The sequence below is a fragment of the Bos indicus x Bos taurus genome, chromosome 27 (assembly GCF_003369695.1).
Source record: "Bos indicus x Bos taurus breed Angus x Brahman F1 hybrid chromosome 27, Bos_hybrid_MaternalHap_v2.0, whole genome shotgun sequence".
In the NCBI taxonomy this organism is placed as follows: domain Eukaryota; kingdom Metazoa; phylum Chordata; class Mammalia; order Artiodactyla; family Bovidae; genus Bos; species Bos indicus x Bos taurus.
In genome coordinates this window covers 3,650,187-3,664,199 of record NC_040102.1, presented here as the reverse complement: position 1 = coordinate 3,664,199, position 14,013 = coordinate 3,650,187, and the positions used below count along the sequence as shown (strand labels likewise).

The 14,013-nt window shown below is 37.4% G+C and overlaps 1 protein-coding gene across 3 annotated transcripts in view; it reads left to right on the top strand.

Annotated features, from left to right (window-relative positions):
• The window catches only part of CSMD1 (CUB and Sushi multiple domains 1), a 2,076,272-nt gene that overhangs the window by 617,086 nt on the left and 1,445,173 nt on the right, over nt 1–14,013 (top strand). For all 3 annotated transcript variants that reach the window (XR_003509135.1, XM_027530260.1, XM_027530259.1), the window contains exon 3: nt 11,340–11,452. Coding sequence is in view for 2 of the 3 variants with exons in the window: in XM_027530260.1 (XP_027386061.1) it covers nt 11,340–11,452 (113 nt within the window). In the remaining variant the exon portion in view is untranslated. The remainder of the gene's footprint in view (nt 1–11,339; nt 11,453–14,013) is intronic.

Here is a 14,013-nt window from a genome sequence, read left to right as displayed (position 1 = left end):
ACCAGGGGGGCAGAAAGAGATGTTTGGACCTACACTGCATTAAGCAGTCAAGTCGCTCAGTCATGTCAGACTCTTTGCAACCCTATGGACTGTAGCCTGACAGGTTCCTCCATCCATGGGTTTTCCAGGCAAGAGTACTGGAGTGGGTTGCCATTTCCCTCTCCGGGGGATCTTCCCTACTCAGGGATCAAACTCCGGTCTTTTGCACTACAGGCAGACTCTTTACTGTGTAAGCCACCAGGGAAGCCCAACACTGAATATATTCCCCTGAGAATGAAATGTTCCTGTCAGCTTTCTCATTCATACCCATTCCCTTTTCTAACTGTATTTTTCCTGTTCGCACAAATGATTCAACTAGGGCATCATATGAAAACCCAGTGCTTCGAATAATGATGCTAAGATTATTTTCTGACAGTGATGATAATGTTTCTGAGTCTCACTTTATGAAGAAGCAGGTCAAATGGGAATATGTTGTAAGTGTGATAAAAATCGGGAGGGGGAGGCTGACTGAAGTTTCTTTCTTTCCTGTTTTCATTGACTCCCATTGTGTGGTACCCTGATGAGCTACATCTAGAGATTAAGTGGAGTATAAAGGTCTAAGGATACATGGATGGCAGCGTGGTAAAAATTGGAGAGGTTGCATATGGACAGAATCTGCAGTGAGGCTACTATAAAAATCCACATGTTGGATGGTTTAACTAGATGTTAAAAAAAGAAAAAAAAAACAATTAGTTCTTAAGAATATGTTTCTCAAAGGAAGATAACACTTAAATTTGTCCCTAAGGTCCTCAAGCATAGGATATGAGTGATGTATCAGTTATTGTTTGTTTAGCCATTCAGTCATGTCCAACTCTGTGACATCATGGACTGCAGCACACCAGGCTTCCCTGTCCTTCAGCATATCCCAGAGTTTGCCCAAGTTCATGTCCATTGAGTTGATGATGCCATCCAACTATCTCATCCTCTGTTGCCCCCTTTTCTTTCTATGCTCAATCTTTCCCAGCATCAAGATCTTTTCCAATGAGTCAGTTCTTCCCATCAGGTGGCCAAAGTATTGGAGCTTCAGCTTCAGCATCAGTCTTTCCAAAGAATATTCAGGGTTGATTTCCTTTATGATTGATCTCTTTTGATCTCCTTGATCAAGGGACTCTCAAGAGCCTTCTCCAACACCATAGTTCAAAAGCATCAATTCCTTGGCACTCAGCTTTCTTTATGGTCCAACCCTCACATCCATACAGGACTACTGGGAAAAATATAGCTTTGACTAGACGGACCTATGTTGGCAAAGAGATGTCTCTACTTTTCAATATGCTGTCTAGGTTTGTCATAGCTTTTCTTCCAAGGAGGAAACAGCTTTTAATTTCATGACTGCACTCACCATTCACAGTGATTTTGGAGCCCAAGAAAATAAAGTCTGTCACTGTTTCCATTGTTACCCCATCTATTTGCCATGAAGTGATGGGACCAGATGCCATGATCTTAGTTTTTTGAAAGTTGAGTTTTAAGCCAGCCTTTTCACTCTCCTCTTTCACTTTCATCAAGAGTCTCTTTAGTTTGTCTTCATTTTCTGCCATAATGGTGGTGTCATCTGCATATCTGAGGTTATTTATATTTCTCCCTGCAATCTTGATTCCAACTTGTGCTTCATCCAGCCCAGCGTTTCTCATGATGCACTCTGTATATAAGTTAAATAAGCAGGGTGTCAATATATAGCCTTGACATACTCCCTTCCCAATTTGTAACCAGTTTGTTGTTCCATGGCCAGTTATAACTGTTGCTTCTTGATCTGAATATAGATTCCTTAGGAGGCAGGGAAGGTGATCTGGTATCCCATTTCTTCAAGAATTTTGCACAGTTTGTTGTGATCCACACAAAGGCTTTCATGTAGTCAAAGAAGCAGAAATCGATGTTTATCTGGAATTCCATTGCTTTTTCTGTGATCCAGCAGATGTTGGCAATTTGATCTCTGGGTCCTCTGCCTTTTCTAAATGCAGCTTGTCTATCTGAAAGTTCTCAGTTCACATACTGTTAAATCCTAGCTTGGAGAATTTTGAGTATTACCTTGCTAACATGTGAAATGAATGCTGTTGTGTGGTAGTTTAAACATTGTTTGTCATTGCCTTTCTTTTGGATTGGAATGAAAACTGCCATGATTTTCATATTCAAGGACATGTTTGCAGGGAAACCAAAAATCGAGTGCCTCACTGTCATTGCTATCACATTCCTCTCTCACCATTGGTGTGAGGGGTAAAGTCTGTAAACACTGGACCACAAGTTTAGCCCTTGAATGTTCTTAATGATTAACTAGAACAGGTTACACTCTCCACTGCCCTCAACCAACATTCGGCCTCATTCATTAGATCTCAGATATGAATGAGTTCATGCCACTTCAGTGATTTAAAGTGATTTAAACTATTATTTGACACTTTCATTAAAGAGAACTCAAATGAGTTTATTTTAATGTGTTATCACATTATTTGAGTTTCCCTGGTGTCTCAGTGATAAAGAATCTGCCTTCCAATTCAGGAGACACGGGTTCAGTCCCTGGGTTAGAGAGATCCCCTGAAGAAGGAAATGGCAACTCACTCCAGTATTCTTGCCTGGGAAATCTCATAGACAGAGGAGCCTGGTGGGCTACAATCCATGGGGTTGCAAAGATTTGGGCATGACTTAGTAACTAAACAACAACAATAATAAACCACATTATTTTATACTTAAACTTATTTAAAACTTCAAAACACACTATCACTAAATAAAATAATCCTTAACATTTTTCTGTTAACTTTGTTTTCAACCTAGTGAGAAGATGTTTTATTATTAAATACTCTGTGTTTTATTAATTAGATGATTTTTATCTCAATATATATATGTTCTTAAGTGCCTCTGCCCCAACCACTCCAAACTTCGTTTTGTAAACTTCTATATTTGAAATAAATCATAGATCTACATGCAATTGTAAGGAACAACACAGATTTTGTGTATACTTTACCCAGTTTCTCCAAAGGTAATATCTTAAAAAATGGTAGTAGATGGACACTGCAGGATATTCACCTTGAAACTGCCCAGATGCAGAAGATACGTATCCCTCAGTGAAGTGAAAGCTGCTTAGTCATGTCCTGACTCTTTGCGACCCAATGGACTATACAGTCCATGGAATTCTCCAGGCCGGAACACTGGAGTGGGTAGCCTTTCCCTTCTCCAGGGGATCTTCCCAACCCAGGGATCAAACCCAGGTCTCCCTCACTGCAGGCGGATTCTTTACCAGTTGAGCCACACGTAAGCCCAAGTATACTGGAGTGGGTAGCCTATCCCTTCTCCAGGGTATCTTCCCAACCCAGGAATCTAACTGGGGTCTCCTGCATTGCAGAAGCCATGAGGGAAGCCCAAGAATCCCTCATGTGATCCTTTAATGGTAATGCTCACCTCCCTCCTGTCTCAACCCCTCCTTAATTATTGGTCACAGATAGCCCATTCCCCTTTTCAGTAAGTTTGTCTTTTCAAAAATGTTGAAGTCATACAGTATGTAATCTATTTTGGATTGACTGTTTTCTACTCTGCATAATTCTCTGGAGAGTCATCCAGGTGTTAAAAGTCAATAGTCCATTTCTTTTTATTGTTGAGTAGCAATGCATGGCATAGATGTTCCACAATTTGGAAACCATTCAGCTCTTGAAGGACATATGCATAATTTCCAGTTTGTGATTAAGTATATGTATATATGTGTATGCGTGTATATATATGGGCTTCTCAGGTGATTGATACTCATGGTAAAGAGTCTGCCTGCCAATGCAGGAGACATGGATTTGTTTTCTAGGTCAGGAAGATCTGTTGAAGGAGGAAATGGCAACCTACTCTAGTATTTTTGCCTGGAGAATCCAATGGACAGAGGAGCCTGGCAGGCTACAGTCCATGAAGTCACAAACAGTCAGACACAACTGAAGACACTTGGTGTGTGTGTACATATATATATGTTAATATATACATACAATATATATATATGAATATATATAAATATAAACATAAATATATATATATTATGAATATATATATGAATATATATTATTCTACAGATTTTGTGTGAGCATAAATATTCAGTTCTCTGGGGTAAATACTGCTCAGAAGAATCATTGCTTGGTCATATGATAATTGCATGTTTAATTTTTTTTAAGAACCCTGTCACACGGTTTTCCAAAATGACTCTGTCCACTAGTGATTTATAAGCAGTGCATTTTCTCCACACCCAAGCCAACATTTGGTATTTTCACTATTTTTCATTTTAGACCTTGTGAATAGGTGGGTAGTAATATTTCTTTATGTTTTTTGTTAACATTTCCCAAGTGACTAATGATATTGAACATCTTTTCATGTGTTTATTTGCCATCTGTATATTTTTTAGGTGAAATGACACTTTGTTTTTTGACTAGTTAAATTATTTGTCCTTTTGCTATTGAGTCTTTAAAAAAAATTTTTTTTTAAATATATGGTAGACAGTTGTCCTTGTCATATATGTGGCTTGCCAATATTTTCTAGTGGTCTCCAGCATGTCTTGTCATTTCTTACCTGTGCCCTTCATGGAGTGAAAGTTTGTAATTTTTATGATGTCTGGTAGATCACTTTTTCCTTTTATGGATTATGCTTTTGGTGTCCCCTCTAGGAACTTTGGCTAGTCCAAGACCCTAAAGGTTTCCCCCTGTTTTCTCGTAAAAGATGTGCACTTTTACATTTTACATTTATGTCTGTGATCAATATTGAGTTAATTATTCTATAGGACATTGGACTTCTGTAGGGTGTTATGTAGAGTTTTTGCTTGTGGACTTCCAGTTGTTCAAGCACCATTCATTCAATGAAAGGCTTTCATTATTCCACTGAGTTTCCTTTGTACTTTTCAAAAATCATTTGGGCATGTTTACAGGAGTCTGAGTTCTCTGTTTTGATTCAGTGATGGATGAGTCTGCCCTCTGTCAATACCACATGGTTTTGGTAAAAACCAGTGTACTGATTTATTCATTTTCAAAATTTCTGCTATTTTATTCTTGTTCAAAATTGTTTAAGATGTTCCTTTTTTTCTTTGGCTTTCCATTTAAGTTTTAGAATAATCTTGTTTATATCTAAAAAAAAAATCTTGCTGGGATTATGATGAAAACCGTCTTAAACGTACATAAAATTTGGGGAGAGTTGATGTCTTTTCAATACTGAGTCTTCCAATCTCTCAACATAATATATTTCTCTATTTAAATTTTCATTCATTTCTTTCTTCAGCATTATACAGTTTTCAGGACACAGTCTTGTACCTATTTTGTTACTTCTAAGTATTCTTCTGGCTGATTGTAAACAGCACTGTATCTTTAATTTTGGTGTCCACATGTTCAGTGCTAGCATGTATAAATAAAATTGAATTTTGTGTGACTATTGTATATACTACATGCTTGCTAACTTCAACTATTAGCTCTAGGAGTTTTCTTACAGATTCCTTGGCATAACATATATAGATAATTGCTTTATTTGCAAATAGGCGGGATTTTATTTCTTTCCTTTCTGATCTGTATGCTTTTATTTCTTTTTCTTGGCTTATTACACTGGCTAAGTCTTCTGGCACAGTGTTGAACGAAAGGGATGAAATCATACATACACTTCTGCCTGTTCTCAATCTTATGGGGGAACATTCAGTCTTCCCTTAATAAATATAATGTTAGATGTAGGTTCTTTTGCAGGTAATTACTGTCAAGTTGGAGAAGTTTTAAAACTCTGTGCATATTTTATTAAAATTTTTGTCATAACTTCATATTTAAATTAGTCAAATGTTTTTTCCTACATGGATTATTGCAATCATGTGATTTTATTCTACAACCTGTTATTATGGCAGATACATTGGTTGATTTTCAAATACTGAACTGCGTATATATCCCTGGAGTAGGAATCTTGTCCCATCACTTCATGAGAAATAGATGGGGAAACAGTGTCAGACTTTAGTTTTTTGGGCTCCAAAATCACTGCAGATGGTGAATGCAGCCATGAAATTAAAAGACGCTTACTCCTTGGAAGAAAAGTTATGACTAACCTAGATAGCATATTGAAAAGCAGAGACATTACTTTGCCAACAAAGGTCTATCTAGTCAAGGCTATGTTTTTTCCTGTGGTCATGTATGGATGTGAGAGTTGGACCATGAAGAAAGCTGAGCGCCGAAGAATTGATGCTTTTGGACTGCGGTGCTGGAGAAGACTCTTGAGAGTCCCTTGGACTGCAAGGAGATCCAACCAGTCCATTCTGAAGGAGATCAGCCCTGGGATTTCTTTGGAAGGAATGATGCTAAAGCTGAAACTCCAGTACTTTGGCCACCTCCTGTGAAGAGTTGACTCATTGGAAAAGACTATGATGCTGGGAGGGATTGGGGGCAAGAGGAGAAGGGGATGACAGAGGATGAGATGGATGGATGGCATCACTGACTCAATGGAGGTGAGTCTGAATGAACTCCGGGAGTTGGTGATGGATAGGGAGGCCTGGTGTACTGCGATTCATGGGGTCGCAAAGAATCGGACGTGACTGAGTGACTGAACTGAACTGAACTGAACTGAACTGAAACCCTACTTGGTCTTGTTGAATAATTATTCATATATACTGTTTACTTTATTTTCTCTAATTTTGTTAAGGATTTTCACATCTGTATCTATGAGGGATATTGGTTTGTTTTCTTTTTCTGTACTGCCTTTGTCTATCATGGGCATCAGAGTATCTTAGCTTGGTCTGCTACAACAAAAATACTAATAGATTGGATGGCTTAAACAACAGACATTCATTTTCTTGCATTTCTAGAGGATGGAAATCTATGTGAGGGTGAGGTATGGTCAAGTTCTTATGAAGACTTTCCTCCTGACTGATAGACACCTGTCCTCTGGCTATGTGCTCACATGGCCTTATCTTAGTGTTTGTATGTGGAGGAAGGAAAGGGAGAGACTTTCTCATTTGTCCTCTTCTTATAAGGCCACTCGTCCTGTTGGATTAGGATCCCATCCTTATGAACTTCATTTCAATTCAGTTTAGTTGCTCAGTCATGTCCGACTCTTTGTGACCCCATGAACCACAGCACACCAGGCCTCCCTGTCCATTACCAACTCCCAGAGTTTACTATAACTCATGTCCGTTGAGTTGGTGATGCCATCCAACCATCTCATTCTCTGTCATCCCCTTCTCTGCCTGCCCTCAATCTTTCCCAGCATCAGGTTCTTTTCAAATGAGTCAGCTCTTCGCATTAGGTAGCTAAAGTATTGGAGTTTCAGATTCAACATTAGTCCTTCCAATGAACACCCAGGACTGATTTCCTTTAGGATGGACGGGTTCAATCTCCTTGCAGTCCAAGGGACTCTCAAGAGTTGTCTCCAACACCACCGTTCAAAAGCATCAATTCTTCGGTGCTCAGCTTTCTTTACAGTCCAAATCTCACATCCATACATGACTACTGGAAAAACCACAGCCTTGACTAGATGGAACTTTGTTGACAAAGTAACGTCTCTGCTTTTTAATATGCTGTATAGGTTGGTCATAACTTTGCAAGGAGTAAGCATCTTTTAATGTCATGTCTGCAATCACAATCTGCAGTGATTTTGGAACCCAGAAAAATAAAGTCAGCTACTGTTTCCACTGTTTCCCCATCTATTTGCCATGAAGTAGTGGAACCAGATGCCATGATCTTAGTTTTGAATGTTGAATGTTGAATTTTAAGCCAACTTTTTTACTCTCCTTTTTCACTTTTATCAAGAGACTCTTTAGTTCCTCTTCACTTTCTGCCATAAGGGTGGTGTTATCTGCGTATCTGAGGTTATTGATATTTTTTCCAGCAATCTTGATTCCACCTTGTGCTTCCTCCAGCCCGACGTTTCACATGGTGTACTCTGCATATAAGTTAAATAAGCAGGGTGACAATATACAGCCTTGACGTACTCCTTTTCCTATTTGGAACCATTCTGTTGTTCCATGTCCAGTTCTAACTGTTGCTTCCTGACCCAAATACAGGTCAGGTGGTCTGTTATTCCCATCTCTTTCAGAATTTTTCACAGTTAATTGTGATCCACACAGTCAAAGGCTTTGGCATAGTCAATAAAGCAGAAATAGATGTTTTCTGGAACTCTCTTGCTTTTTCAATGATCCAGCAATGTTGGAAATTTGATCTCTGGTTCCTATGCATTTTCTAAAACAAGCTTGAACATCTGGAAGTTCACAGTTCATGTATTGCTGAAGCCTGGCTTGGAGAACTTTGAACATTACTTTGCTAGGGTGTGAGATGAGTGCAATTGTCCAGTAGTTTGAACATTCTTTGGCATTCCCTTTTCTTTGGGATTAGAATGAAAACTGACCTTTTCCTGTTCTGTGGCCACTGTTGAGTTTTCCAAATTTGCTGTCATATTGAGTGCAGCACTTTCACAGCATCATCTTTTAGTATTTGAAATAGCTCAACTGGAATTCCATCACCTCCACTAGCTTTGTTCGTAGTGATGCTTTCTAAGGCCCACTTGACTTCACGTTCCAGGATGTCTGGCTCCAGGTGAGTGATCATACATACCATCGTGATTATCGTGGTTGTGAAGATCTTTTTTGTACAGTTCTTCTGTGTATTCTTGCCACCTCTTCTTAATATCTTCTGCTTCTGTTAGGTCCCTACCATTTCTGTCCTTTATTGAGCCCATCTTTGCATGAAATATTCCCTTGGTATCTCTAATTTTCTTGAAGAGATCTCTAGTCTTTCCCATTCTGCTGTTTTCCTCTATTTCTTTGCACTGATCACTGAGGAAGGCTTTCTTATCCCTCTTTGCTATTCTTTGGAACTCTGCATTCAGATGGGTATATCTTTCCTTTTCTCCTTTGCTTTTCACTTCCCTTCTTTCACAGCTATTTGTAAGCCCTCCTCAGACAGCCATTTTGCTTTTTTTGCATTTGTTTTTTTTGGGGATGGTCTTGATCCCTGTCTCCCATACAATGTCACAAACCTCCATCCATAGTTCATCAGGAATTCTGTCTATCAGATCTAGTCCCTTAAATCTTTTTCTCACTTTCACTGTATAATCATACCGGATTTGATTTAGATCATACCTGAATGGTCTAGTGGTTTTCCCTACTTTCTTCAATTTACATCTGAATTTGGCAATAAGGAGTTCATGATCTGAGCCACAGTTAGCTCTCAGTCTTGTTTTTGCTAACTGTATAGAGCTTCTCCATCTTTGGCTGCAAAGAATGTAATCAATCTGATTTTGGTATCGAACATCTGGTGATGTCCATGTGTGGAGTCTTCTCTTATGTTGTTGGAAGAGGGTGTTTGCTCTCACCAGTGTGTTCTCTTGGCAAAACTCTATTAGTCTTTGCCCTGCTTCATTCTGTACTCCAAGGCCAAATTTTCCTGTTACTCCAGGTGTTTCTTGACTTCCTACTTTTGCATTCCAGTCCCCTGTAATGAAAAGGACATCTTTTGGGGTGTTATTTCTAAAAGGTCTTGCATGTCTTCACAGAACCATTCAACTTCAGCTTCTTCAGCATTACTGGTCAGGGTATAGACTTGGATTACCATGATATTGAATGGTTTGCCTTGGAAACGAACAGAGATCATTCTGTCATTTTTGAGATTGCATCCAAGTACTGCATTTTAGACTGTTTTGTTGACTATGATGGCTACTCCATTTCTTCTAAGGGATTTCTCCCCACAATAGTAGATATAATGGTCATTTGAGTTAAGTTCACCCATTCCAGTCCATTTTAGGGTGAATCAGACATTGACTCTTAAGGCAGGCAAAAGAATTCCTCTGTAAAACCAGCCAGGCCTGGACATTTCTTTGGGGGAGTTTTAATAGTTACAGGCTTATTCACATTGATCTGTTTCATTGAGTAAGTTGCAGTCCTGTGTGTGTTTAAAGAAAGTAACAAGTTTCATTTTAGTTGTCAAATTTATAGCTATAGTTTTTATGGCATTTTTTAAATGTCTGTGAGGTTTCAAGTAATATCTGCTATTTTATTATTGATATTAGATATCTGTGTCTTTTCTTATCCTGCCCTTTTTTTTTTTGGAGCAGGGAGGGTCATTTCTGCTACATTTGTTAATTTTGTTTATCTTTTCCAAGTGGAAACTTTGTTTCATTGTTTTTCTGCTTTCATTTCAACTGATTTTGGTGCTTTTAATTTTTTGCCTTCTGTTGGCTTTTGGTTTATTTTACTATACCTTTTCGAAGCTCTTGAGATGGGTACTTGGATTACAAATATGAGAATTTTCCTCTTTTCTGTGCGTGCTTTTAGTGCCATTCCTTCCCATCTCAGCTCTGCTGATTTTGATATCTTGGATTTTGTATTCTCGTTCAGTTTAATGTATTTTTAAAAATTACCTTGCGACTTCTTTGATCCATGGATTATTTGGAAGTGTGCTGTTTAGCAGCTGGCGATTGTCTTTTCATTTTTCTCTTACTAGCTTCTGGTTTGATTCTGCAACTACAGTGGTTGTAATCAAGCATTTAATACCATAGGCTTCTTGGCAAGACAGAGTTTCTCCTACTAGGAATGAATGCTCAAGTTAGTTTGTTTTTTTGTGTGTGTGTGAATCATAGGTTTGTGTTCAGACTGTACTAAACCATGTATCTGTAGAGACACTGCTTAATTAGCAAACTTTAGGTAAAATATAAACTGATGAAACATCTCTTTGGCCTTTTGAAAAGCTCTTCATTTGTAAAGTATTGTGCATATCATTATACTAGTTCAGTCCTTCAGAGTTCTGACTTTATCATCGTTAAGATATCTAAATGTATCATTATCTAATGATAATGAAACATATATCTTACAATCTAAAAAATCTGTCTTGAAAACCAAATATTAAAATCAATTTATTTGACATCTGTTCAAGGCAATCATTGACTCTTATTTCTGGTGCTGTGACTAGTATATGTTTTCTTTTCAAGAGAAATGGATCCATTGTATGGAAATAGTGAAAGATAAGCATATTAACAATGAGATGTGACAACACACTCATCACTTAGAAAAATAAACTCAAAAGCACGTGGAATGTTAATTTGTGTTACAGGTATAATGTTGAGTGCGTCGTTTTCATGCATTATGTTTAGACAATGGTGTATTGTACATTTCCTTCAAGAAAGGATATTTTCAAAAATTGTTTAAATAAGCAAGTTCTGGTATTGGAATGTGCTTCATTTCAATGAACTGGCAACGCCTGGTGTACGGATCATGTAATTGTTCAATGACTTATGTAAAATAAATAGGCCACGGTGGAAAGAAGAACTGAGTGACTTCATCAAATAAGCTTCAGAAGCAAGTTCATACTTTTTAACTGTATTCACGTCTTTTTCGAATTCAGGTTATCGGGATTTCAGCTGCCTTCCTCCATCGTCAGCAGTGGCTCCATCCTTACTCTGTGGTTCACGACAGACTTCGCCGTGAGTGCCCAGGGATTCAAAGCGCTGTATGAAGGTAAGACGCTTGCTGCGCACCGCCCACACCCACTGTGCCGATGGCTTCACACTGGCCAGGAAGGCTGTTCACACAAACCAAAGCTGCTGCTTCCGAGGTGGTTTTAATGGTTCAAATGTTTGATTTCTGTGTTTTGACGCTGGGAGAATGCTATTACTGTAATGGCTCAAATTTCTGGCACAACACGTGTGTTGATAATTTTCCTTTTTGCTAGAGCTTTTTCATTGGAAGAATGGTTTTCTTTTGATGTGTGGCAGTGATGTTTCGAGTATTTAGGATGTTAATGGACAGTCTTCCTTTTCTTCAATCTTAATGCAGACAAGTTTTCCTAAAATAATTGTTGGACAGTAATATTCAGAGTTGGTGCCTAGGTAAAGTGAATCCCATTAAATGAATTTTGGTTGTCATAATTTGAAACTTCAAACAAAGAAAGTGATTTCATTTGGTGCTTGCAAGGCATAGGGGGTGCATTTCATTTTATTTTATTTAATTTTTGGTGTTTTCAGACTTTGTGCTGAAGTGACTTTCGGGTCTCACTGTCATTGTTGACGCTTTTGGGCAGAAATTTCAAGAAGATAAAAGAGATTTCAACCTTTGATAGAGGGAATAATATACATGATTGCAAAATATTCAATTTTAGGAAATTGCACTACTATATGGTAAATATAAGTGCTGAGGTCTGTTTAGTCTTGTTTCACATATATATTTTAATTTTTCTCTCATGTGCAATGCAGAATCTTTGATTTTTAACATAAACTCTGAAGCCCATGAATTGAAAAGGGCTATGTAGGGTGGAGGTGGGCCCAATCCAGTGTTCACTTAGCGGCCTTCCTGGATTAAGTCGCCTCTGTGTGTATTCCTCTTTGCAGTACTCCACACACTTTGGCAAAAATCATTCTTCTTAGAAAGATAAAATCTACACATGCTTCTTGCAACTGAACTTAGCTACTATGCAATTATCAGAAAATACAAGGTTAGACTGTCCTCTTTGCAAAGGAATATAAACAGAACAATTCATCCTTTTATTTAAGTAAAGTCTTATGTGGAATAATGCTTAGAATTTTATACTAACTCTGACTCCAGTTCTTCCAGGTCATTGCTTTTATATATAAACGTGCATCCATTGCCTGAAAGAGTAACTCATCTTTAAGCTCATTACTGATTACCTGGGGATCATTTAATCTTTGGAAGAGTAACAGGCTAGTTCAAGGTTAATAGGTGCTACTAGCTTTCAGATTTGCTTGTATCTACCACTTCCTGTATACCCCAGCTTCACATAATTTTTTTTCTCACTTGACATTACAAAAGTGTTTCTGAAGCAATCTGTACTAGCTACTGTGAAACAGAACTTGTCCAATCAGCACATACGGTATTTCGGAAGGTGGGTTAATGCTTCAACATTTTAGAAACCTTTGCAGTTTTCTTTCCCTTTCTGACAAAGTTGATCCTTAATACCGTGTTTTGGTGAATTTCCTAAGATAAATGTTGCAGAAACTCTACTGATGCTGAGTGACTGCCAAATGAATACTTAAACTGAATCTTTCTGGGCTGTTGTTGTTGGTGTTTGTGGTTGTCATCATGGCATAGTGAAAAATGATTGGTGAGATTGTCTCTGTTGGGAAAAATGTTTACAAGTTATCAATAAAATTGGAGAAATGATGAGAAAAACAGAGCCATGAGTTAAATGCATTTTTTAAAATGTTGTGTGAAGATGTTTGAAATTTTTGTTTGCAATAGTTGCATTACAATATAGCCTGATATTTACAAGTAAATACAACTCGTTATTTTGAAAGCAAAGTATCAAAATAAAAGTGCTTTGTTAGCAAAATAAAAATCATAAAATGTGCAATATCTTTACTTGTAAAATATTTTTTATTAGCTTACAAATCAACTGATAAAATAAATTTGTGTTATCTGTTGAAATAAGGTTAATTGCAGTCTAAATAGAAGATTAAAGACAAGAATTTTTGCAGAAGAGACTAAAACTTTGTAAATATCAGCTGGTTTATCAATATCATTTCACACAGGAAATGTATACACAGCTATAACCAACCAATATAATGGTCATGGGAAAAAGTGAGATTTATGTTGAGACCAGTGTATAAAATATTTAGATACACTTATTCAGATATAATATTAAGCCTAACCAATGAGTCAGAAAAATATCTAAAGTTGTTTTGGAACTAGAACATCGAATCCCACTGGTTTTTACACTGACAACACTGTCTTCCAAGTAATTAATATAAACCAAATAATACAATAAAATGTCTATGTCTTATCCAAGACCTCTGAGGAAAATTTGAATTAAAATTTTAATGCTAAATGAGCTTTAATTTTTTGTCTAGTTCTTAAATGATTACCAACTTTTCCAAATTTATGTTTAATTTTTTATTTATATTTATTTGTTGAATAGGGAGAAAATCTTCCACTCTTAAAAAAAAAAAAATCTGTCTATACAAGATAGGCTTAGTAATAAACTTAACCTGGACTTGATCTGGGCACTGGACTTTATAGTTTGCTGACAGTACTTTGGGATAAGTACTATTTACATAAATTATTAT